The 27,785-nt window shown below is 40.2% G+C and overlaps 1 protein-coding gene across 2 annotated transcripts in view; it reads left to right on the forward strand.

The window, feature by feature from the left end:
- The window catches only part of UNC5D (unc-5 netrin receptor D), a 150,686-nt gene that overhangs the window by 55,768 nt on the left and 67,133 nt on the right, over window positions 1-27,785 (forward strand). For both annotated transcript variants that reach the window (XM_034761949.1, XM_034761950.1), the window contains exons 4-6: window positions 16,018-16,198; window positions 17,309-17,476; window positions 19,517-19,681. In XM_034761949.1, coding sequence (XP_034617840.1) covers window positions 16,018-16,198; window positions 17,309-17,476; window positions 19,517-19,681 — 514 coding nt within the window. The remainder of the gene's footprint in view (window positions 1-16,017; window positions 16,199-17,308; window positions 17,477-19,516; window positions 19,682-27,785) is intronic.

Here is a 27,785-nt window from a genome sequence, read left to right on the forward strand (position 1 = left end):
TAAGGATGAGAAGGCACCAGAGTCACAGGTTTTCAAAGAGAGTGGCAACTGAGATCAGGAAGGACAGAACTGTTTACCGTCTTTTGGGAAAAGCATCCAGATGGTCCCTTGGATGGGCTGGTAATTAACTTCTGTAAATGTTAATACTAAAAACTTGAAGCACATCAGCAGGACATTGGGCAGTTAGCATGGTGTGATCATCAGTGAGTCTTGTTTTTCTGAAGGTCTTTGAGCAGACAGGCTTTCATGTCCTTCAGTAATAACAATCTAAGTGTGTTTACTCAGTGTTGGCCATAAAACAAAGTGTGTTCTAATAATACAACCAAATGGTCCCAAGTATAGAAACCTGCAGCTTTCAAATTCATCAGAGATGCAGTGTCACTTTTGGAGCATTTGGGGCTGAGAGACTGCTGCAGAAAACTGGTTAAGAGGCAGCCCAACTTACAAAAATCATCTCATTCTATTTGTGTGTCTCACTTCTGAAGTGGGAACCAGCATCATTTTCTGCCTTACTGCAGAGAGATGGAGAATAATAATAATAAATAACTTGGTTTGTAAGGGAAGAAACCTCTCTCCTTTCAACAAACGTCCCTTTACAATTACAGTGGTTTGGAGGATTTCTGTTAAACTTGGAAAAATAATTCAAACTCTCCAGTGTGGGAAAGCAAAACAAGGATAGTGTGGCAGATAACTCTGGGCACTGAAACTTTCCCCCTTAATGGGCTCAGCTGCTTTCTACTGCAGACATATTTGTCATGTGAGGTCTAGCTGCATTTTTTAAAACTACACACCTTATGCTTGTCTCCAATATAGAAGGGTTTCCTGTGGTACCATTTTGCAGATGTAATATGGTTGTATTTGGCTAGTAAACAATCAGGTGCAAGCTTAATAAAAAGGCAAAACTAAAACATTGTAGCATTACAGGCTTAGAGGTTTTTTCCCCCTCCAAACATAAATCTCTGCCTATTTAAATTACAAAGGGAATGTTGCAGGAGAAAATACATTATTCTAGCAGCAAATGTGATGCTCAGTTGCACTTAGTATGCATCTGGACACATATCCTAAATGTAACTCATTTGTTAACCAATAATTGTATTTCTTCAGCTGTAGATATAGTGTCTGAGTTCAAATACTTATTCCCAGTGTGCATAGGAGAAAGATTCATTAGTGGATCTTAATGACATTTCCATTAGTAAGATCTTACCTGTAGTATTCTATAAACAAGAAATGGTAATGTTTGAAGATTACTGTTTTCCAAAGAAGTATTGTATCAGGCATCGTAACAGTTAAGCCATAACTCTGAGAATAATACATATATAGTCCCTTGTGCTATTCTACTCACTGCAGAAGTAGTGAAGTTGCTGCTGTAATCAAGAATAGGGGCCCACACAAACAACCAAAAGGAAGTAATTTATCGCCTATGGTCCCAGTACATTTATCATGATGCTACAGAGTGCTAGAGTTAACAATCCTGTTTCTGAACTGCAGGTATATGTAGGTCAACCATCTTGAATAAATATTCCTTGTTAATGAACTTGCGGGCTTTGTAAGAATGCTAGGATTTAAAAAAAACAGCAGAATCAAATGAACATGTGAATGAAATAGTTTAAGATTCTCATACTCTTGCTTTGAGAAAACCAAATACATTGAAAGACAAATGTTGACAAGAGTGCAAGCCTGCTTCCACTGAGAACAATAGCAAAATGAGGCAGTGTTACCCAATGGTTAGGACACTGGACTTGGACTCAGGAGACTTGAGTTCTACTCTGGGCTCTACCACTAGTCTGCTAGGCAAGTCACTTAACTGCTCTATGCCTCAGTTTCTCCAGCTGCAACATGGGGATAATGTCATTCACCTGCTTTGTAGAGTGCTCTGTATAGGTAATAGTAGTATTGTTAAAACTCCCATTGACTTCTGTGGTGCAGCAACAAGTCCCAGTTTCAAGACTTTAAACATAATAGTCATAGGTTTAAGTCAGGGTAAAGACAGTCACTACTTACCCTGCTTTGTTACAGTAAATTTTAAATGTTAATTTTGATCCACTTCTTATTGCTGAAAAGATGTTTGGTCTCCCAGTCCACCCAGTTCTTAACAATATTGGATGATCCAGATAATGGGCTTGCTTCTTCACTGCCTTGCACCTTTGGTAGCTATTTAAAATTTGTGAAAAATGGGTGTGTAATACTAATTAATCAGAGTGTCTTACACTCTCTTTGCAGAAGTCTAACAATGACACTAGCTGCAAGGCAGGGGGAATGAAAAGTAGAACTTTGTACAATTTTAATAGTTTCCATTTTGTGGGTGATAGTATGACATAACCTTTTTATTTTTCTAATACATGCTAATTGTTTTCTATCTTAATGCTTCTTCATATTGCTTAGGATACACAAGCAACAGGTATTTATGCTGCTGAAGGGATGAATTTTAAAATAGAAAATAAGTACATTTTTCATTTAACTTTTTGTAATTTTGCCAGAAATCCTAGAGATTAGGTGATAAAGTTTCTATGTTGATGCTGAAAACCTGCATGCTATCTAAATCATTCAAAGTTCATGACCTATGAAATCAAGTTGATGGTTCTGATAAACATTTTGAGTTGACAAGACTCCTGTCTTCATTTAATGATTTTTGTTTCCTCTTCCACTTAAGTTTAATAGGGTCAAGTGTTCCTATTCATAATGCATTTTTATATCCTAACTATAGATTGAATAGTGATATTATCCTTGTTCTGCTTGAATAGTATATATGGACCTAAATGTATCAGACTGATATATTCGCACATGATCCTGAAAACACAGGCATGCCGAGTGGTTACTTCAGTAGATACCGGAGCTGCTCTGTAATAATTTATGAATACTGTATGTTGACCTGGTTCCTGGCTTGTTTACAGTGTGAATATGTTGGTTTCGTTTAATAGGGGGATAGTTGTTAGGAAAAAACAAACAGGAAGGCAAACATTGGCTAAAAACAACCTACCCTTTGGCAAACACATAGAAGTTGTTAAGAGACATGTCTGAACTATTACCTTTGAAGATTTGACCTCCTGGCTCCAACTTACAAAACTGGATTTGATAAGCCTGGACAAGGTCTAGGAACCAAAAGATCAAAGGGCAGTAATAGTTTAAAAAGGAAAACTCTTTGAAGATAAGGGAAGTTCTTTGAGGGAACCAGACTGATATACAGGACTCACTGGGATGTTTGAAGAAGGCTTCCCCTGCCTAGGATACCATCGGGATAGACATGCATGTGGATTGTTTTAAGATCCTTTTAATCTAAATGGTTGGTTTCAACTGCAAAATAAACAATACTGCGGTTTAAAGAAGGCTCTTCGGTCAATATATACAGCTCTGTTCACAGACTCCCAAAGGGCAGAACTGTAGGTGTCAAACCCAGTTGGGCCTGCTGGATAAGCACCGTTGATATATTGGGTAATAGCCCAGGGTCCAGACTAAGAGTGGGAGACTTGAGGAATTCCACCTCAGGAGAGGAAAGGGTCTGAGACCTGACACCAGAGGGGATGTTCTCTGAGAGACCAGAAAGTGGTCATAAGTGCAGCTAGTCCAGAACTGTGACAGTTACTACCATGAGAATTCCTGTTAAAAACAATATGAATACACAAGAGTCTATTCTATTCAGAATCTTTTCACCATACTCATCACTGTAGTATGTGAGCACTACACTTGATAGCAATTGTTCAAAGGATTTGGCCTTTATTTCTTTCAAGAAGATAAAGAATAAACTGGTGGAGGGTGGAGGAATTGCATTCTTTTGTTTTTGTTTTTGTTTTCCTTAATGCCACATCATAATGTTTGATTGCAAGCATATAAAACGAAAGGACACTGCAATCTCTTTGTTTATAGCTTTTGGTTTCACTTACTGTATGTGCTCTGTGATGATTTTCTTATCCCCAAGAGCTTGGTAAAAATGAGATATTGCATATTGGGATGACATCTGCAAAACATTGCAAAGAACCCCCCCCCCCCAATATTCTTATCTTTTGTATCAGCTACATTTATAATTACCTTGTAAATGCCTGTGCATTGAAAAACAGATGAAGTCCAACTAGTAGCACCATGGACAGCTTCTCTGGAGCCTTGAGTTATTTGTCTATCTTTCAAACAATCCTGATTCACAGTATCAAGAAATACACTTTTAGTACACATTGCACACTTTTAAAATAAGGTCTGTGAAATGCTATATCTCTTTTAAAAAAGCAACAGAGGGTCCTGTGGCACCTTTGAGACTAACAGAAGTATTGGGAGCATAAGCTTTCGTGGGCAAGAACCTCACTTCTTCAGATGCAAGTAATGGAAATCTCCAGAGGCAGGTATAAATAAGTGTGGAGATAACGAGGTTAGTTCAATCAGGGAGGGTGAGGTGCTCTGCTAGCAGTTGAGGTGTGAACACCAAGGGAGGAGAAACTGCTTCTGTAGTTGGATAGCCAGTCACAGTCTTTGTTTAATCCTGATCTGATGGTGTCAAATTTGCAAATGAACTGGAGCTCAGCAGTTTCTCTTTGGAGTCTGGTCCTGAAATTTTTTTGCTCTAAGATGGCTACCTTTACATCTGCTATTGTGTGGCCAGGGAGGTTGAAGTGTTCTCCTACAGGTTTTTGTATATTGCCGTTCCTGATATCTGACTTGTGTCCATTTATCCTCTTGCGTAGTGACTATCCAGTTTGGCCAATGTACATAGCAGAGGGGCATTGCTGGCATATGATGGCATATATAACATTGGTGGACGTGCAGGTGAATGAGCCGGTGATGGTTGTAGCTGATCTGGTTAGGTCCTGTGATGGTGTTGCTGGTGTAGATATGTGGGCAGAGTTGGCATCGAGGTTTGTTGCATGGGTTGGTTCCTGAGTAAGAGTTGTTATGGAGCGGTGCGTGGTTGCTGGTGAGAATATGCTTAAGGTTGGCAGGTTGTCTGTGGGCAAGGACTGGCCTGCCTCCCAAGGTCTGTGAAAGTGAGGGATCATTGTCCAGGATGGGTTGTAGATCACTGATGATGCGTTGGAGAGGTTTAAGCTGAGGACTGTAGGTGATGGCCAGTGGAGTTCTGTTGGTTTCTCTTCTGGGCCTGTCTTGTAGCAGGAGGCTTCTGGGTACACGTCTGGCTCTGTTGATTTGTTTCTTTATTTCCTTGTGTGGGTATCGTAGTTTTGAAAGTGCTTGGTGAAGATCTTGTAGGTGTTGGTCTCTGTCTGAGGGGTTGGAGCAGATGCGATTGTACCTCAGTGCTTGGCTGTAGACGATGGATCATGTGGTGTGACCGGGGTGGAAGCTGGAGGCATGAAGGTAGGCGTAGCGGTCGGTGGGTTTTCGGTATAGGGTGGTGTTAATGTGGCCATCGCTTATTTGTACGGTGGTGTCTAGGAAGTGGACCTCCCATGTAGATTGGTCCAGGCTGAGGTTGATGGTGGGGTGGAAGCTGTTGAAATCATGGTGGAATTCTTCCAGGGTCTCCTTCCCATGGGTCCAGATGATGATGATATCAATATAGTGTAGGTAGAGAAGGGGCATGAGTGGACGAAAGCTGAGGAAGCGTTGTTCCAGGTCAGCCATAAAAATGTTGGCATATTGTGGGGCCATGCGGGTGCCCATAGCGGTGCCACTGGTCTGGAGGTATATATTGTCACCAAATTTGAAATAATTGTGCGTGAGGATAAAGTCACAGAGCTCAGCAGTAAGTTGTGCTGTGTCATCATCAGGGATACTGTTCCTGACAGCTTGTATTCCATCTGTATGTGGGATGTTTGTGTAGAGAGCCTCTACATCCATGGTGGCTAGGATGGTGTTTTCTGGGAGGTCACCAATGCATTGTAATTTTCTCAGGAAATCTGTGGTGTCACGGAGATAGCTGGGAGTGTTGGCGGCGTAGGGTCTGAGTAGGGAGTCCACATATCCAGACAGTCTTTCAGTGAAAGTGCCAATGCCCGAGATGATGGGGCGTCCAGGATTTCCAGGTTTGTGGATCTTAGGTAGTAGATAGAATAACCCCGGTCGGGGCTCTAAGGGTATGTTGATTTGTTCCTGTGTTAGTGTAGGGAGTGTCCTCCTGAGTAGATGGTGGAGGTTCTTAGTATATTCCTCAGTGGGATCTGAGGAAAGTGGCCTGTAGAATTTGGTATTGGAGAGTTGTCTGGCAGCCTCCTTCTGGTAGTCAGACCTGTTCATGATGACAACAGCACCTCCTTTATCAGCCTCTTTGATGATAATGTCAGGGTGGTTTCTGAGGCTGTGGAAGGCATTGCGTTCTGCACGACTTAGGTTATGAGGCAAGCGATGTTGTTTTTCCACAATTTCTGCCTGTGCACGTCGGCGGAAGCATTCTATGTATAGGTCCAGACTGTCATTTCGACCCTCAGGAGGAGTCCATGTGGAGTTCTTCTTCCTGTGTTGTCGGTGGGAGGGTATTTGTGTATCAGTGCACTGTTCAGTGTTATCTTGAAAGTATTCTTTGAGTCGGAGGCGGCGAAAGTAGGCTTCCAGATCATCACAGAACTGTATCATGTTCATGGGGGTGCTGGGGCAAAAGGAGAGTCCCCGAGATAGGACAGACTCTTCTGCTGGGTTGAGTGTGTAGCTGGATAAATTGATGATATTGCTGGGTGAGTTAGGGGTACCCCTGTTGTGGCCCCATGTGGCAGGTAGGATTTTAGACAGCTTACGGTCCTTTTTCCTTTGTAGAGAGGTGAAGTGTGTAATGTAGATCTCCTGTCTTATTTTAGTAAAGTCCATTTGTGTGGAGGGTTGGTTATTTATGAAAGTCTCCAGGTTGGAGAGCTCTTTCTTGATGTTTTTCTGTTTGCCGTAGAGGATGCTGATCAGGTGATTCCTCAGTTTCTTTGATAATGTATGGCATAATCTCTCACTGTGGTCTGTGCAGTATGTAGATAGCAATGGATTTTTCACCTTCAGTCCATTTGGTATGATGTCCATCCGTTTGCATTTGGAAAGGAAGATGATATCTGTCTGTATTTGTGGAAGTTTCTTCATGAGGTTGATAGATTTCCATTCCATACGGCTAAATGCAGTGCCTTGCATGGTGTCAAGTATCAGAGGGGTAGCCGTGTTAGTTAGCCTGATTGAACTAACCTCGTTATCTCCACCGTGATTTATACTTGCCTCTGGAGATTTCCATTACTTGCATCTGAAGAAGTGAGGTTCTTACCCATGAAAGCTTATGCTCCAATACTTCTGTTAGTCTTAAAGGTGCCACAGGACCCTCTGTTGCTTTTTACAGATTCAGACTAACACGGCTACCCCTCTGATACTATGTCTCTCTTGTTTGCAGGCTATCTAGCTAAAGAAATGCACCAAAAGAGCCTCATCTAATTTGCTCCCCTATTCACCTGAGCTACAGTCAGGGGACTTGGGGTTTCAGCTTCAGCCAGGTCATTTATTTCTTGCTCACCAGAAAATAATTAAAGTAAAATGATCCATGAGCATTGCCTTACTGGAAAAGGTACCATATATACCCACATAATAATTTTTGGTTTTATTAGTGCTGTGTCATTGTGCTGTATTTCCATGAAGAAAAGGCATGGAATTCCAATTCAAATGTGATTCTTATTCCTGCAGAATGAAAGTGCCTATGAGGTGACTCTTTGCTTTCAGATTTGATCATCTTGAGAACCTACAGAACAATGTCCTAAATGCTATGATTTAGTCAACACTGAAAGCCTCCACACCCTGAACATTGCAACTAAAGATGAGCTAACAGATCAGTGTTTGAAATTATTTATGGCTATCTTTTGTGATTCCCCCCCACCCAACTCCCTAATTCCAGTCTATTTGGAATATTCTGTGGATGGATTCATTTTTGGTGGTTGATTTCAGAGCCCTGGCTGAGTAATGGTAAATATGTCATTATGAATCGGGTGTAGCACAGTATCTGAGATAGGGAGGTGTGGGCAGCAATGGCATGTGTTGTGCCCGAGCATCACCATCCTCTGTCTTTTCTTAGAAAATGCAATAGATGGGGGCCAATTAAAGGGAAATATAAAGAAAATTGACGGTGTAGGAAAATACCTACACAGGCACTTGCCTTATAGAATCTCACTATTACACCAAACCATACATAATATCTTTCCAGAGACAAGGTTCCCACACCACCTCCCTGCAGTTTACAGAAAAGCTCAGTTTGATTTATGAGTTAGTTGGCACATCAGATTTTTGTAATGAGATTATACATTCAGTCTAATGACAGAAACATATGCTTACCAGAACAGTATGATGGCACCATGATTAACTGATTTAGTAACAGCATTCCCTCCATGAAATAGTTTAGACAATGCAGTAGGTATAGTTGACCCAATCTTATACTAGGGATTTGCAATGAAGGTTAATACCTTTTGATTGTATTGATGAAATACCAATGTGATCATAAAGGTAGATATGAATGGGTTGGATCTGGCATGAGGGATCTCCTTAAAGGTCTCAGTAATTAGAGTACCTGGTGTGCCTATGCTCACCCATTGTAACTGTGCAGTCATCAGGGACTCTAGAGCCAGATCTCCCTTCATTATAAGAAGGATGGGGGCAATGCATGCAGTTCCGGTATAAGCATCTCTTGTATTATTTGTATCATGATACCCATGCAGAGAAAGTGTCACTTGAAACAGCTTCATGATAGTTGTTGTTACAGGAAGGTGAGTAGAATGAAGAACTGAAGGAGACCGGCCTCCAAGACCCTTGGTTACTGATTTTTGTATAGCCTTCTGCTAGTTTTATGGTGCTAGCTCAAAATTATATCTGCCAGCTTTATACCATTGATTTGAAAGTTATTGGTGGGGGGGGATGTTATTTTAAAAATGGATGATTGGTAGATAGAACAGCTGTTATTGACAAAGAACACAGATATGAAGTACACCTGCTATACATGATTATTTCTTGTAGTTTTGTTCTCTGTATGGTCTCTGCTTTTGCATTTTGTCATTCTATCCCTCTCTCCCCCATTTTGAATCATATTGCAACAAAAAAAATGCAGTAAATATCAGAGGATTCATGGTATTTAGCTTTTACCATGTGCAGATATTTTTAAAATGGACGCATTAAAGGTAATTTCTCCTACAGAATAGTCCATGTGTTTTGGTGCCACTTATTTCCAGATGTTTAGTTTTGATTCCTGCAATGAATACAAAATTAGAGGCAATGTCACAGTTACATAAAGTTGTTTTCTAACTATAATTCCATCCGATATTGTTTGTGTGTGTGTGTGTGTGTGTGTGTGTGTGTAATGTGAAAACAAAAATTGGGAGGGGGGGGTTGTAAATCAGGACAAAACAAAACATGGGGAGTAGATGAACCAGGAGAGAGGGGGTTGGTGATGTGAGGTATGGAGCCTTTCATCCATAGGTCAGTGATTTTAAATTAGTCTCTAGTCAGGAGTGGCCAAATGTTATCTGCAGGATTTTCATTGATCAATGTCTTCTGTGAAACTGTTGTGTGGTCTTAGTGCCAGTTGTGCTACCTAGGTTTACACACACATAATGAAAAGACAGACCCTGCTCCAATGAGCTTGTGACAGGTTGGGTCACAGAGACCCCCTTGGGACTGTCACCTGATGTGCTGAAACTACCTCTGAGCCCGTTTTCCACTGCCAGCTTGGGACTCCAGAACCCTGTCTTGTTGATCCAGACACGCAAGCCTGCTGCAACACAGACCCAGAGTCTGAACCATGCCCCCCAAGGCTGCAGACTTTAACCAACCCAGCTCCCAGTGCGATCCAACCCCCAAATAAATCTGTTTTACTCTGTATAAAGCTTATACAGGGTAAACTCATAAATTGTCTGCCCTCTATAACACTGATTAATTCCTGGGGGAGCAAACAGCTATTCATATCTCTCTATCAATTACTCTGGGTTTAATAATAAACAAAAGTGATTTTATTAAGTATAAAAAAAGAAGGATTTAAGTGGTTTCAAGTAATAACAGACGGAACAAAATAAGTTACCAAACAAAATAAAACAAAACACGGAAGTCTAAACCTAATACATTTAAGAAACTGAATACAGGTAAATCTCACCCTCAGATGTTCCAATAAGCTTCTTTCACAGACTAGACTCCTTCTTTGTCTGGGCCCAATCCTTTCCGCTGGTACAGTTCTTGTCAGTTCCAGCTCAGGTGGTAACTAGGGAATTTCTCAAGACTGCAGCCCCTTGTTCTGTTCCACCCCCTTTTATATCTTTGGCACAAGGTAGGAATCCTTTGTCTCTCTTTGGGTTCCCATCCTTTCTTCTAAATGGAAGAGACCAGGTTTAAGATGGATTCCAGTATCATGTAACATGTTCACATGTCCTGTAAGACTTCATTACTCACTTGCTGGCACCTGGGTATACAGGAAGGCTTACAAGTAAACAGAGCCATTTACAACCAATTGTCCTAGCTAATGGGAGCCATCAAGATTCCAAGCCACCATTAATGGCCCACACTTTGCATAATTACAATAGGACCTCAGAGTAATACTTCGTATTTCTAGTTTTAGATACAAGAATGATACATTCATACAAATAGGATGAACACTCAGTAGATTTAACAGGAGTACTTGTGGCACCTTAGAGACTAACAAATTAGATTATAAGCTTTGTAATGATACCTTACAAGAGACCTTCTGCATAAAGCATATTCCAGTTACATAGTATTTACACTTATAAGCATATTTCCATAAACATACGGAGTGTAACGTCACAGAGCTTACAGTCTAAGTATAGAACAAATGATACCCTTTGCTTGCCTTATCCGTTGTGTCTACTTGGTAACTGAGAGAGAGCTGTGATTAGTGAAATTATCAGCAGTCATCTCACAAGCAGCAATATATCTAAGTGTTTTTTACTAAAGTGCCATCCACCATAGTGTCCTAGCACTGATAGAATGTATTTGTCTTTAAAGCATGAAACTGATCCAAAAATCTTAATACACTTTTGAAGATGCAAATGATGGCTTGTTGCATAAGGACTTGAGGCAGAAATGGTGTTGGTTTAATTGATAAGAGAAGGTTAAGTGAATATTTACTAATTTTCCCAATTTAGAAGGGAGACTGTTTAAAAACCTGTAAAGTAACAAGGTAATAGGAAATATTGTTGCAGCTATTAGCCAGATGTTGACCTTTCCCATCTTAAGATCGCACAGCATTTATCTTGGATCCAGAAGGCAATTGATTCTCTCTTCAAGGGGAGCTGACATTCTAACTATATTATCTCTGATATATGTGTACTCTGGTTATTGACCAAATGAGAAAGTCAGATGCTGTAGGTAAAGGGCAGGATAGTTTAATCTAAATGCAGAGGTACTAAGGTCTTTTGTATTCTGACCTATAAAATTATCATTTGTGCCCAAAGGACCTCAAGTCTGCATTGTTCCTGTGGGTTATTAAATGTCTATATATTCTCAAACAAGATACACGAGAGAGAACAGAAAATCCAAGCATATTAGTCGGTCCTGCAAGTGAATAAGCTGTTCTAATTGCTGTGGAAGGGATACTTCATTTTGAATCTTAAATCAGTTAGTGGAGATTTGACTTAAAATTTAAAACTTGGGGAGGCGACAGTGGTGCGTGTGTGACATAGAAAATCAATTAAAATAAAAATGTTTTCATTATTTCTTCCTATGGCAATTTTAAAAATGGTGTCCCCTGAAATCCTGTGAAACTGGAATATGGCAAGGGTGGGGACAGTGCTTAGGAACCAGAGTGTGCAAATAACCAGAACAAGGGGAAACTGATCATTCTATTCTTCATTGTCCAAGCTGAATAAAATGTAAAAAAAGATTTGATGTACATTAAGTATTTAGTAATTTTGTTTTAATAATCTTGAGGCTGCGATTTTTATATTGCTCATTTTATTGAATGATATAGACAATTGCTTGAAGTATTTCTGAAATTACAAGGTAGCCCAACGGGAAGTAGTAGTATTTATGTGTACTGTAGTGGCACATAATCATGAACCAGACCCCATTGTGCTAACCATCAAGCATGAAAGAGAGCCTGTCCCTATCCCAAAGACCTTACGATGTATCGAATTAAATAATATAGTTCAATAAGGATTTCTGAATGTAACACTTCCCAAACCTGTATCCTATTCAGACAAAGACCCATCCAATATGACATAGCGACTTAAACTGACAAAAAATATCCAGTCTCCACCCAGGGCTGTATGCAAAAAACTTTTGTCTGTGTCACCCTCTTGAAATATTCCTCTAAAGAGAATAGAGAGCCCCCCAGGTGTAAAGAGGCATAGCTCATTGACGCGAACAGGTTAATGCCTGTTTAAGGGCCCAGTCCAGCACCCTTTGAAGCCAGCAGAAAGCCTCCCAATGACTTTAGTGATCTTTGAATCATGTTCTAAAACCCACTGAGGATTTTGGCCTGTAAGATTTTTTGCCGTCTCACTCATGAGAAGCACCTTTGAAAAGGACAGGGTTTAAAAAGAGTCATGCTACCTTTCCTAACTCTTCTCCGTAATGTCTGCTTAATCTGTATTGCTGCCATCATCAATATTCTGATGGACATTTACAAGTCCCCAGGGCACTTTGAACTTGTAATCGGGAAATTGGAAGATGCGTGTCCATAATATTTATACGGGTACATATTTAAATATGATTCATATGCATACATTAATTTGATTACATTTTTTGCACAGGCTAAGAATTATTAGACTTCATCACTTAAAGCATCTCACACGGTTGTTTTGTGCCTATGAAGTTGGCACTGAAATATTTTTATGGTATATTTTCAATAGACAGAAAAATGGATGAGCTTTTTAGTTAGTGCACTCTTTGTCTTAAATATAACTAACCCCCACTACAATCTACCTGCGATATGCTGTGCTTAACTGATTTCATTTTGATAGTGCTGTAAGCTGGTCTCTGATAATTGCCTTCTGTAATTGGAACAAATTTATGATTATGCTAATTCATCCTCTGCCACCCAATGTAGAGAAGCTGAGTTAATCCATATCTGCCCCTGCATTTCTTTTGTAGATCATTACATGATTAGCCTTTGGTGGAAATTTATGGGAACATTTTAATTCTGAGCAGGCCTGATTTCTGGGGAAAAAACATTTGTATATATAAATTTAAGTTGCATTATAGACAGTCATTCTGAAACTTAGTTCATGAGTCAAGCATTAAAGATCTTCAGACAGTCTAATCCTTAAAAAGGCAGCTATTTTCAGCATATTATAAGCAATTGCATGACATCCACTGATGATAAAGCAAGGGAAGTTAAATGCTAATGAATTTTAAGTCAAGTCTTCAGAGATCCCAGGTTAAAAATTCAGAGTTAGTGTTTCATTTGGATATGGAAATGTGGTGAATTATCTCACACTTTTGCTTTTTGTGTCCTTTGTGGAGAAGTTATCTAAAGGGAACCTAGATCACTGGAAATGGTAAAATAAAAAAAGCCAAGTTAGCAGTTCATCTTTTAAAAAATTGCTTTCTAAACTCCTGCTGCTTTAGAAGTATTAATCAGATGTGGCAGAGGCATCTTTCTGGTTTAAAGAAAGTACTTTTCTAGGAGAAGGGGGTCTTTCAGTGGTGGCTGGGATTAGTGAGGAGAATTCACAGTGCTGTCAAACATGCAGATAAAAAGCAAAAGGCACTGCATACCCTCTCTTACAAATCATCTTTTGATTGCACATCTCTCAATGTTTTCACGTTTATGTTCCGTCTGTTTAATGTTCTCCCTTCACACTGATCATCATTCTTTTAAATGCTTTGCATTAATGTAAACGTTTTTCATTCGCAATCTCAGGCTCAGTAAACAATGGATCACAGTGCACACTCTCTCTCTCCTGGAAAATATTGAGTTGTCTAGAGGAAAAATAGCATGAAGTCCAAAAGTGCTGCTGTAACAGAAACCAGGAACTAAAAAAATTGATCTGATGAGAAAGTCAAAATGTAAAATATATATATAGTTGTAAAATCATGCACTCCAGTCTGCACTAGCACTATTCACGTTTGTCATTTCATTTAAATATTACTAGACATGTTTATCATTTCCTTGCACATAAAGTGAATGTAATTCTGACTGTGACCATTGGAATTCTGCCACTTGACTTGTTCTGGTGCTGTAGGTCTACAGTTTAACAGCTGCAATCAGACTATTCCTCATCAAAGAAACTAGGGATCTAAGTTAAAGTTAATTGCATGGAGGAAAATGAATAGTATGTGGATATAAATTCACTGGATAGTTTCCTACCTCACTCAGACTAAAGGGAACTGTAATAAGCCTGTGTAAATACATCTAAAGAATTATCATTGATGGAGGAAGAGTATAATCAAATAATCTCTAGGTGGTAAAAAAAAAAAAAGGAAGGATAGCTCCTAAAGCTAAAAATGAGGAAGACACCTTAAAAGGTACCTTCAAATACTGCTTACACATCCTATGTAATCCCAGTAAAATGAATAGGCCAGAACTTGAGCCTGAGGCCTTGTCTACACTACAAGGGAAATTCGATCTAAGCTACGCAATTTGAGTTACCTGAATAGCGTAACTCAAATTGACGTAGCTTTGATCTACTTACCACGGGGTCCACACTACGCGATGTTGACGGGAGACACTCTCCCGTCGACTCCCCCTACTCGTTTCGATCTGGTGGAGTACAGGAGTCAACGGGAGAGTGATCTGCAGTCGATTTAGTGGGACTTCACTAGACCTGCTAAATTGACCGCCAATGCATCAATCGCCGCTTGTCGATCTCCCGGTAAATGTAGACAAGCCCTTATTGATTAGGCATTGGTAAAAGGAAAGTGATTCTGTTGAGGGATAGATGTCAGCTGAAACACGAGTGAGAATAAATGCAAGGAGTGGGACTGATGAATTAAGGTGTCTATAACTATGTGATTGCTATCCAGACTGAGCAATAGAGGAGGTGGCTTCTAGGATGTGACAGAACATACCTTAGATGTTCATCCACCATTGTGTAGTTTCTCTCTAAACATTCAGTTTGGTCTCACATGCAGCACACAAGTATATGTCCCAGAAACTGTCCTTAAGTTTCCATGAAAGAGAGTGTTAATGAAAAATGTTAAATAATGATAAGGTTTGAAACACAAAATACATAACTAATGTTATGGTGATGGGAGCATTATGAGCACCTAAATACATAGAAGAGTTTGGAATGCTTAATGCTAAACTTAACAATGATGCGGTATCTTTAACTCATCTTGCTGTGATTTCTTTTTTGCCTAATAGCATATGTTTAAAATAGAGGAGGAAATGTACCCCAAGCTTGAATTTTTCTGATATTGTGTTTATAAAATATGTGACATGACTCAAATGTGCATCCAGTGCTTTGCTTAGCAGACCTGTATACTAGTCAATACATTTCTTATATCCATGGGTATCATATAAGAAAAACATTGCCATAAACCCCATCTCCCTTCAAAGGCTGGCTTCCATCTGACTGTGCCATGTTGCAGAGATGTTACGAACTATGGGTATGTCAGTTGCACACCTTCTGTCCCCAGCTAACCAAAATGACTAATGGTACTGGAAGAGGAACCTGCTGTCTGGCATGAAATCTAATTGGCTTTGATGGTCTGCTTTTGCAGATTTGTTTATAAACTGGAAAATCTACAAATTGCAGACCATCTGCACAGAACAGTGTGCTAATGAATGCCTGTAGCCTGCAAATCCATAAGCTCATTACCTCAAAGTTGCAAGTCCTTCCACAAGTTCGCAACTGAGGTTATCCATCTGAACTGAGACTTGGAAGGGTATTTGACTTCAGGATACAACCCTACCTCCTTTAAGTCTGAAAAACCTGTCTATAAAAATGAGACACATTTGTTCAGCCTCTTAACAGGATCTAAAGATTCCGCTTCTGTTTTTAGTTTCTCAGTTCTGTAAACCATGCCTTAAATTAATATGTCAGTCAAACATTCCAAGTGGAGAAGTGCCTTGCAGATAGCTTCTGAGTAACAATAACTATCCCTGGGTTGTGGTTATTTTCCCTGTGCATCTTTCTCTCCAGCTGTCCTGCTTCATTCTCTTCTCATCTCCCTACCCACCAGGTGGAATGGCTTAAGAACGAGGAGCCCATCGATTCCAACCAGGATGAGAACATCGACACCAGGGCAGATCACAACCTGATCATCCGCCAGGCCCGTCTGTCTGATTCCGGGAACTACACTTGCATGGCTGCCAACATAGTGGCCAAGAGAAGGAGCATGTCTGCAACAGTCGTGGTGTATGGTCAGTGGAAATGTGTAATAATATTTACTGTCTGGATTCTTTGCATCAGTAATAACCAGTGGGTTGCAAATAAAGATGATATTTGTTTGTACAGTGCCTAGCACAATGGGGTCCTTATCTGTGATGAGAGCTTCCAGGCACTCCAAGAGTATAAATAATCCTTTTTCCAGTTATTAATAAGGTCCACTTATAAGCCTGGCCAAAGAAATAAGTCTTACATATGGTGCTCTTAAGCCCTGATTCAGGAAAGCACTTAAGCACATGTCTAAATATCATTCTGAATAGCGATATGCTCAAGTGCTTCCCTTAATTGGACCTATGTAGCATTATACAAACACTAGTTAATGAATCTAAGGGCTGGTCTTCACTACAGGGAGATTGACGCTGCAGCAATCGATGCAGCAGGGGTCGATTTAGAGGGTCTAGTGAAGACCTGCTAAATCAATGGCAGAGCGCTCTCAGGTCAATCCTGGAACTCCACCTCTTTGAGAAGAGTAAGGGGGAAGTCGACCGGAGAGCATCTCCCATTGACGCAGTGCAGTGAAGACACTGGGGTAAGGCGACCTAAGCTACATTGACTCCAGCTACATTGTTCATGTAGCTGGAGTAGTGTAACTTAGGTTGACTTGCCCTGGTAGTGAAGACAAGCCCTTAAATGTTGTGTGGCACTGGTAGAAGAAGCAGAAACGTTTATTTTCACCACTCCCTGTTGCTTACAGTGTTCATTAAACTGAAGAGTGACATTTTATTGATGAAGTCAGAGGCATGCCTAAACCATCACTTTTTAAAAGAACGATTGTGTTTATCCTTTAAGTGAAGTATATTTGAAGAGTATTGAGGTGCCTGCCTCCACGTTTCCTTCAGAGTCTCAGTGTCAGTTATTACACCTTCTGGCATATAAACCCACCAAAGGCAAACACAGCAGTTCTTTGACACCGCGTCCTTTATGTAATTGCATCCTGGTGCTATTTAGGTGGTGATGCCCCTATTTGGGCTTGGAATTTACCTTGCAGAATATATATAAAAATCTGAGAACAAAAAGATCAGAAATGAAGACTTGATGCTTAAGTCTTACCATGCCATCCATAATGCCATGCGTGTGTGTTGCAGTGAATGGAGGCTGGTCGTCATGGACTGAGTGGTCTAACTGCAATGTGCGGTGTGGTCGAGGCTGGCAGAAGCGATCCCGGACCTGTACCAACCCTGCTCCGCTCAACGGGGGTGCATTTTGTGAGGGAATGTCAGTGCAGAAAATTACCTGCACTTCACTTTGCCCTGGTGAGATATCCAAGTCTAACTTTAAATGTCACACCAAGAGAGCATTCTCTCCATCTGAAGTGCTCGGTGGCTACCTGTGTATGCAGAGTTACTGGGATCAAAGGGGAATTGTGAAGGCATTTGTTTAGACCGAAGTTCGTAGTCTATGCTTTTTATCTTTTTGTGCAATAGCAAAAGTGAATTCACCTGGGTGCTTAGGCATTAAACAGCGATTGTTATGATATAAAGAGAGGTCTCCACATATTCAAGGACTGGTCCCCCTTAAAACTGGGCACAGCACTCCATTCCTTATCTCCTGAATGTAGGGCTTAGTGATGTTGGTAACTTTAGCAGGAGAAACACAGAACCCTGAGCTCAGGACATAATGAGTAAATAAAAGATGATTTGGTTTTCAAATGCTTTGCTTTAAAATGCATTTTCTCTTTTTATATTAAGCTCTGGTTATAACTGAAGCACAGTTATGTCCCTTGAGACAGTGTATTGCCTCTCTTGTTCACCTGAAACACAATTTGTCTGATTTTGGGAAAGAGAGGGGTGTCCAACACATGTGGGTAAACAAAACTGGTGTGTGTGTGTAATTTTAGGATTGAATATTTTTTGTTGGACCTGATCCTCATCTCATTTAAATTGGTGCAAGTCTCTCCATTAACTTTTATGGGCTTTGGACCCAGTATTTACTGATTTGGGATTTAAAAGAATCTTAAGTGCCTGTGTTCACCTGACTTGTGTGTGAGAAATGTAGACAGGGCACTGTGGAATGCTTTTAAGATATGAGTCGGGACGGAGAGAACTTCAGATAAGTCAGAGACATACTGATCCTAGATCTCACTCAGAGCATTAAAGAAAGGCCACCAAAGTAATCTATGCTCTTTTGGTAAATGTCAACACTGTTCCTGCTCTAGAGCTGTGTGAAGACTCCACACACCAGCCTCCTTAGAGCTGAATTTTGGATGAACACTAGGAGCTAATAGCTGCATTACAAAGAAATATCTGTCAGATTCCCTCTTGCAGTTTTTTATTGGCTGTAGGTGATGGTCTTTACTTCCTGCCCTAAACTGTTAGATATTGCTGCTGTGCTCTATTTAGGCTATGTCTACACTAGAGACCTTACAGTAGCACAGCTGTACCACTGCAGATCTCGTGTAGCCACACTATGCTGATGGGAGAGAGCACTCCTGTCGGCATAATTAAACCATCCTTGACGAATGGTGGTAGCTATCTCGGCGGGAGAGCATCTCCCACTGATGTAGTGCTGTCCACGCCAATGCTTCTGTTGGTGTAACTTATGTCGGTCAGGGGATGGTTTTTTCCCACCCCTGAGCAACATAAATTTTACCAACAGATGTGCTATTGTAGACATAGCCTTAGAAAGATGCTGCGTTCCACCCCAGAGGTGACTGTGTTTCAGTGGTGGATATCTGTGTGTATAATATGGGAGAGAAGAAAATTAGAATCCTAAAGATCTATAGGATCTTTCTGGATAATAGGTGCTAGATATGTGTCATCAGAATGGCCTGCATCTTTAAAATCAGTATTATGTAGGTCTTATCCAGAAATAAAGCTCATCTTCTGTACACACATCTCTTGAGTTTGATAGTGTGAGCTCCACGTGCTAAGTCCCCCTGAGTAGGGGACTAAGGGCTTGTCTACACTACTTCGTGGGGTCGATCTAAGATACGCAACTTCAGCTACATAAATAGCGTAGCTGAAGTTGACATACTTAGATCTACTTACCACAGTGTCTTCACTGCGGTAAGTTGACAGCTGACGCTCTCCCATCGACTCCGCTTGCGCTTCTCGTTCTGGTGGAGTACTGCTCAGCGGTCAATTTATCGCATCTAGATGCAATAAATTGACCCCCACTGGATTAATCGCTGCCCGCCGATTCGGCGAGTAGTGTAGACAAGCCCCTAGGTTTCTTTAATAGTAACCCTGAACACATCTGAATAACCAGTGGAGCAGGTGGAGTTCAGTACAGTCTGATCACACCAGTTGGTCAGATAATACATACTGATCATGTGTATTTTTCTTCCTGTTTAGTGGACGGTAGTTGGGAGGTGTGGAGTGAATGGTCAGTCTGCAGCCCGGAATGTGAGCATCTGAGAATTCGGGAATGTACAGCTCCACCTCCAAGAAATGGAGGAAAATTCTGTGAGGGCTTTAGTCAAGAATCTGAGAATTGCACTGAAGGGCTTTGCATTCAAGGTAGGTGATGTGACAGTGACCCCTTGCATTAGCAGCTATCTGAAGGTATTTCCTTCTGAAAGAAATGCTGGAGTGTGGGGCTCTAGAATGCAACACCATAACTCACAGTCAAGTCTGTAGGAGGCTCGTGGCTGAAATCCTTACAGATGTTGGAATACGTTTTCAGGGAGTTGTGTATCTGCTAATTTGAAATTCACTTGGCTCTTGGCTCTTTGTTATGGCCTGAGGCAAAGCCCCCTGAAGTCAATTATAAGGCTCGCTTTGGCTTCAAGGGCCTCTGGGTTAGGCCCATAGTGAATAATTTATCAGGATTTAGGAAGTGTAGCCTGTACAGGCCAAGTTCACTTCATCTTTACAGCACCAGGTGATTCTGGTGAGCGGTGTAAAAATTCTTCATATGTGTAAAATTTTGCCCCAGTGAGTCACTCAGCGGAAATGTATCTTGCAGTATTGGAACACGTCCTTTAGCTTTCCAGCTTCTCATGGGATTAAATGGGTGAAGCACCAACATGTGTCTTGTTGGTGTCTTAGATACTTTGGGTCAGATTCAGTTCTCATTTGCACCTTTGCAACTCAGTAAGATTTCATAGGTGTAATTAAGGGCTGATTTAGGCTCTGCATGTTAACTGTGAACTCCTTGCAACAAGATCCTGATGCATTTTGAATGTTTGGAAAGCATTTAGCACATTGTGATTGATGCAATAACAACTAAGGATCCAAGAAAAATCAGTGCTGCAGCTGAAATATCAGCCGAGAGGTGCAGAACATTCGGGACAGCTTCATATTCTTGAAATAAATGAGAAATTAATGAATTTATTCCTCTGTTACATTCAGTTCCATATCCATAAAGCAATATGGTCACCTCATCCCGTTATAGCAATAAAATGGCAACTTTGGGAATAATCAGGGACTCTAGGACTGAAATAAGTGAGTTGAAAAAAAAAAAGTTTGTTTTATTTTTAAAAGGTTTCCTTTGTTTCGGTTTCCATGGCAGTGTCTTCCCCTCCCTCCTTAGCCACAGCAAGACAAGTGGAAAGCTCAGGCTCCAATCTAATCCAGTTAGTGTGGCAGTGTATGGTAGTGGATAAAGCACTGGATTGGGAGTCAGGAGATGTGGGTTCTATTTCTAGCTCTGTCGCTGACCTGTTGGGTAACCCATCTGTAAAGTGGGGATAATGACCTTCCTTATGTAAAGCATTTTGAGAGCTATGGATCTATTGCTTTTTTTTAATTAAAGGTTTCCTGACACCTGTGTTAGTCACTCAGTGTTTGAACTCACTTTTTATTCACTATAGTTTATAAGTAGTTTACTACGGTTTTATTGGCTGGTAAAGGGAACTTCTCCCATGTAGGTCCATCCCCTGTAGGTCAACGTGCCTTGCACAGAACTAGCACTAGCTGTTGTGTCTATCTGTGGCATTGAGCACTTGCAGACTGCTCTAAGTTTGCAGTGCTGCTTCATCACTCAACAGCCAAATCCCTCCCTAGTGCAGCTCTGTTGAATTCAATGGCATTTACATTACAGCTTGGATGTGATGTTTGGCCTGAAGTCTCTAGCTTGCACTGCTTCCCCTTCTCACCACCATGCCTAAAATGCCTCTAACAAATTGGGCATCCTCTCTATATAGGCCCAACATCTGCTAGCTGAATGAGAGAGCAATACTCTGATCCGGTATGGTGGTTTCTACTGGTGTCTTTCCTCCAGTAATGCTTACTACTCTACTTAGAAATTCAAAGGAAGAATTAAAGAAAAAAATACATTGTGCCTAGCCAGTTGCACAAAATGGTACCTTCATAGATCCCATCTGGGAAACAGCTCACTTTTCAGCATGAGATTTGATTATCTTTTATTTTATGGCCATTAGTAACCTTTATAGATAGTGAAGCTTAAGTAGGGTGGCCAGATGTCCTGTTTTTAAAGGGACAGTCCCGTTTTTTGGGACTTTTTTCTTATATAGGCACCTATTACCCCCGACCCCCGTCCCGTTTTTTCAGTTGCTATCTGGTCACCCTAAGCTTAAGATATAAAATTATCTAAGCTAGGATTTTCAAGAGAGTTTGTATTTCAACACGTACACCCCTTAGTCATGTTATCTTGCATTCATTAGCTGAGACTTCCATTGTTACAACAGAGTCCCTCCAGCTTCTGAGGCATTAAGTTAACAACCATTAATTGGTTAAGAGGTCATAGGCAGGATTAAAATTTATTGGTTTTCCTGGGTATAAGGAGAATATTTGGTGACAATCTGTGGGATACAGAATTCATTCTTCTTTTGAGGATCAACCTATGGTGAATATAAGATGCTCATTGTTTTTTTTTCCCTGCTATGCATGAGATGAACGCCCTTCCCCACAGACACTTGCTACATCCCGCATCCCTTCCTGTGTATTTCTACAACATGCATATTAATATATCCATTGAAAATCAATCACCAGCTGTTACCATGGTGTGACCTGTCAGGAGTGTGTGCTGGAAGGGGCATACAAGAATACAATCTCCTTGTGGTTTGTACAGGGCTGAGCACAATGGGGCACGGATCCTGACTGGGGCATCTGAGGATTGTTGTATCATTAATAGTGTGTGTTATCTGACAGGTCTCTGTTGTGCGGCTTTTCCAACCATTTCCAAAGGGTTAATTTCCCCTTTCTTAGGCATTCCAGTTCTTTCTGAGAAGTCCATCTAGCTGCAATCCATAGCCTTGTCTCTGAATGCCCCTGCCAGAAGAGATTTTATTATGATGAACCCTATCATGACTGTCTGCAGTGAATTATCACTTTAATATCGGTGCAAGTGCCTCTTAGATGTTGCAGGAACACAGAAACTTAGGTCTGTGCCAGCCAAGTGTTTCCTGAGGATGACACCTGATACTTGATATTGACTCCAGGAGTTTAAAAACAAAACAAAACAAAACATGTCTTCTAAAAATGTACTGGTAAAGCTGGGTGGAGCTTTGTGTAGAAGCAGTGATCTCAGCTACAAGAGACTCCGCAGATACATTTCTATGGTTAGAGGAGGGGGAATCTGTCTCATATTATATTTGAATTCTATCCTGGACCTAGCAGTGAGGCACCCAATAAACTTGGACTTGTTGCTTAGCCTCTGTACTGTCACAGTTCTCAAATTTAGGAACAACAGCTGAAAACCAGACACACTTCAAGTGGGAATATTTTCCATATCTGCAGAGTGAATCTCACACACTTAGGTAACTAAGTTAATTGACTGAAAATGTGCTCAGTGAGTTCAGTTTCTCTTAATAACTTACCTTTAGCTGTAATATATGCATCTGCTGCTGCACCCTGTAATACGGCATTCAGACTGGAATTTGTATGAACTGTACCTTCAGATTGTAAGTCCTATTGGCAGGAACAGAAGGTTATTGGGATGTGGGCAGTTCTGAATGGTGCATTTTACCTAATCTCATAGAAAAGAGAGTTTGACTCTTTCCACTTGTTCCAGCAGCTACAAACACAGTAGCTTTGGGTCCTGAAGATAAAGCAGATTTCCTTTACAAGGGATTAGCATCTTTGGTTTTACAGAGATCTGAGTTGAGGAAATTCCACAATTGTGATTGAAAGCAAAGAAACTTCAGAATGTAAAGAACCTGTTGCCAATCCATCTTCCTTGTCAAGAAACAAAGACATAATAATATTTTTTTAAAAGTGACTTATGCTCCAAGACACAAATAAGTCCACTGATTACAGATGCCGGTATAGTGCAGAACAGCCACTGTATTTACTTTTTCTCTTATTAAATTTAAATGAAAGGTGTCATATTGACAACCCTGGGCAAGACACAAGTCCTCTGTTTATCCACAGAATGGATATAGTACAGTTTTAGCTGGTTTTGCCTTATTCACTCTGCTACCCTGTTAATGTGCCCCAGTGCTTACCAGGAGGAACTCTAATTCTCAGGGATAAAAGGAAGTTCATATCACAGACCCATTCAGTCCCAGGCAAGGGGATCAGTTAATGTCATTGATGGTGGTTTTATGATGTGGACATTTATCTAACTAAAAACTGGAAAGAAACCCCGCAGCTCCTTTCACATGGGCTGCCAAATAGCTGACACATGGCAACAACCTTTGTTCAGTAATGACCTAGTTTATTTCGTGTGGTGTTTGGTTAGTTGACTTTACTTGGTTTGTAAATTCTCTGGGGCAGGGACCATCCTCGTATTTTGTGTTTGTAGAGTGCCTAGCGTAATGGGATCATGGTCCATGCCTGGGCCTCATTGGTGCTACTGCAATACAAATAATAATTTTAGAATGTCTACCTCATCTGGCTAATTGTATCACCGTAAACAGGAAAAAATGCATTGCCAAACTTTACTGCAATTATTTTCAGACTATCTTGCCTTTTCCCACAGAATTCTGATACTTCCATGTGGCTTAACATTTAAAGAGACATTGACTCTATACACTCAATTTTTTGTATCATTATTTTACTCTAGCCAGTAATTAACTAAATAGAGCAGGCCTGGGAACAAATCGTTTGTAGCATAGCGAAAATCTTCTGCCTCTGAAGCAGATCGGTTTTTTGCAGAGAGGACTTTTCTTGAGTCAAGAGTGTGATGCTGTTGCAAAAAAAAAGCAAATGTAATTTTGGGTTGCATTAGCTGCGGCATAGCCTGCAAGTCATGGGAGGTGATAGTACCACTCTACTTGACACTGGTTAGGCCTCAATTGGACTACTGTGTCCAATTTTGGTCACCAGTATATAGAAAGGATGTAGAGAACCTGGAAAGGATCCAGAGGTGAGCAACAAAGGTGATCAAAGGGATGGAATGGAAGTCATAGGAACAAAGGCTGAAGGAACTGGGTATGTTCAGTTTGGAAAAGAGGAAATTAAGGGGGGATATGATAGTGGTTTTCAAATACTCGAAAAGCTTCCATAAAAAAGATGGCAGGACCAGAGGTGCAATAGGTTCAAACTACGGTATAGCCAATTGAGATTAAATCTCAGGAAAAACTTCCGAACTATAAGAACAGTAGAATAATGGAACAAACTTCCTCAGGAAGTAGTGAAACCTCCTTCACTGGAAGTTTTCAAAAAGAGTCTAGATAGCCATCTGCCTTGGATGGTTTAGACACAACAAATCCTGCATCTTGGCAGGGGATTTGACTAGATGACCCTTGCGGTTCCTTCTAACCTTATGGTTCTATGATTCTATGAGTTACAATGTCTGTAAAATAGTATACACATAGAATTTGAATGAGAAACCTTAAAGGGGCATTGTGAAATAATTTTGGATCTCAATGCAAGCTTTATTTAAAAAGAAAAATTGGGTGGTGATGGGAGAATAAGGTTAAAAACCTTATGTGAGTAAATTTTTTATCAGTTTAAAATATGTGAATGAGTTGGAGGTTTCTTTGTTGGTATGCTTGGGGGGAGGAGTTGTTAAATCATTGGGAGTGAGTCACAATAAGAATTGTTTCTATTTCATGTATTTGAATGAGCACAAGTAAATGAAATTTAGTATAGTGTTCGGTGCAGCTTGGAAGGTGAAAATGAACTAGTTATTTGAAAAGGATAAATGGGACGAATTGTGAGAAGCAAACTAGATTACTGAAATTAAAAGGAGTTTAAAGTAAAAGACTATTAGGAACACATGTATAGAAATCAAAGTGATATTATTTAAATGATCAGAATTAAACTCTCGGCTGGCATTGATTAATGCCTAACCTGAAAAAATATCTATAGTTGGTTGATTTACATGCAAATATCTTGTTGTATAGATTATGGTTTTTACTCCTTTTCCAAGGAGAAAAGGGAGCTGAGGAAACTGTAATTGCACATTTCTTTTTGTTGCACACACTAGTGATTGCTAACCCAACATCGGGGTCAGAAATAGGTCCCTAGGTGTTGAATCTGAGGTAGAACAATTTGGGCTCAAGTCTGGTCTCAGTATTTTCATCCTATATAAGAAGTAACTGTACTGAAAGTTGATGATGCCAAGTTGTTGTAAGAGAGAGGAGACTGAAGGCCACTGATTTAAAAGGATTTACTACAGGTTTATACCAGTGGAGCTGAGATCAGCTCTGGCCCAATATATGTTTCATTTTTTAAATAGGCTGCTCTCCTGGTTTTGATGGAATGGCAGGTGGTGGGGAGCATGTGTTTGCTCCAAAACTTGAATCTCCTTAAGTGTTCGTTCAATTAGACTGAAATATTAAGTGTCTCTTGTTTCTTTCATATTGGAGTGTGATATTATTACTCCTTTATGGGTTATGCTGTATGTATATAGTTATGTCAAATTATTTTTAGGGCCATAATTGCTTTCTCAGCTAATAGGAATTGATGCAATTATCCCGTCTGGTTTTTATTTTCCTTCGTGTTCCAATATGTGCCTTTCCAGCTCTGCTTTACGTCCCATAGGGAATTGTGAAGGAAATGCAGTGCAGTGCTTCAGAAAACTAATCTCTTGGAGGTTATTTATCTCAGGCACAACTTGTTAACTTTGTTCCTTTCATGAGGCAAAAATAGAAATGAAACATTTCTGTGGTTAACAAGTATGGACTCTTATAAAGGCAAGGTTGGAAACCTCAGTTGCAGATAGTGTATAGCCCCTAGCAGATCTTTTCAGGTAGGAAAAGTTCTAATCCTTAGAAAGAATTTTCAAACTTTCATTCATTAAATGAAAATTTCAGTGACCAGTTGGGGGTCAACTCTCAGGTTCTTGGATCAGCCCCAGACAGCAGGTGCTGGGACTGATATAGAGGAAGCATCTTTCAGTCCTTAAATACATCCTTTTTTCCCAGCTCATCTGATTCTCAGTTGGCTTTAGGTAGATTTTATGAGAGTCCAGTTCTCAGCTGAAACAACAGTTCTTCAGGAAATGAAATCTTTGAGGTGGAACAAGAATAAAGTAACAGGCTAAGGACCTTCCCTCCACAAAAATGAATCCAAACTATGTTAATACACAAACTTTGGAAAACCAGAAGTGAATATGGTTTTTTGAAGATGCCTATTCTTGTTGCTTACACAGCTCTCATTTAAAATAAGTAAGAGCAGCAAGGCTAAATATTAGCTATTTAAGGGGTCTAAAAACCCTGGAGGGAGACTGAATGATTACAGTAAACTGGTAGGGTTAAAATGGGGCTGAATTAGCAGGAAACTGTTCCTTCTCACCACTAGAAAATGTCTCCCAGGGGAAGTTTGGAAGCTTGCTTGTGTTGTTTTGTCAGGGAGACAGCCTAATAGAAACATAGGTGCTAGAAATGGGGAACAAAACTAACCTTTTCCTCAAATTCCCTTGACATTTACCAAACTAAACCCATTTTGGATCTTGACGTAAATGTGATATTCTAGAATTCATTTTTCCCTTTCCATTAGGAGTACAATTACTTTAGGTTTACACAATGCTAACTAGTATGAATGTTGATAATTGAAAGGGCAGTGTAGAATGAGTATGGCTGGCATATTAATAGGAATTCTAAATATAAGTGCATATGAACTTATCAAGTCCTAATTCTTGGTGTCATTTTGATACACACCTTCTGTCTTTGCTGGAGTCTACAGTATGTCTGGCAAATGATTGATCAACTTGCCTTCAGCAATACAATATTTTTTCTGCTTTCCAAATTCACATGAGTTGCAGATTGTGTTTAACCATTTCAACCATCTGGAAAGTTAAAATTACCTTGTGTTAAATGTTTGCATAAATAAGTATTCTAGAAGACAATGTTGGAAAATAATTTCTTGGTCATCTATTCTATTTGACTTCAGTATCACAGAATTTTTCGGTATACTAAACCCATACGTTTTTGGTCCAATCTCCTCTTAAATACTTAGTGTTGGGGGTCTCATCAAGTACCCATATCAAGTTGCCCCATAGTATGCGTGGTAATATACCATACAGTGTGTGTGTGTTTTAGCAGGATTCACAGACCAGTCAGTCATAGCCAAAGTGCAAAAATTTCATCTGTTGTCTGTCATGGAACGTGACATGAAGACATATATTAATGTCAAATTCATACATGATAGGTCAGGAGAAGAAGTTTATGGTGAAGAACTTCGTAGAGTAATTAGGAGAGACCAGAACAGCTGTAGTTCAAAAATTGTTAATTGTCAGAGGTACAAAAATGTCCTGTGAGGTCCAGCAATA

Source organism: Trachemys scripta, chromosome 2 (genome assembly GCF_013100865.1).
Source record: "Trachemys scripta elegans isolate TJP31775 chromosome 2, CAS_Tse_1.0, whole genome shotgun sequence".
NCBI lineage: Eukaryota > Metazoa > Chordata > Testudines > Emydidae > Trachemys > Trachemys scripta.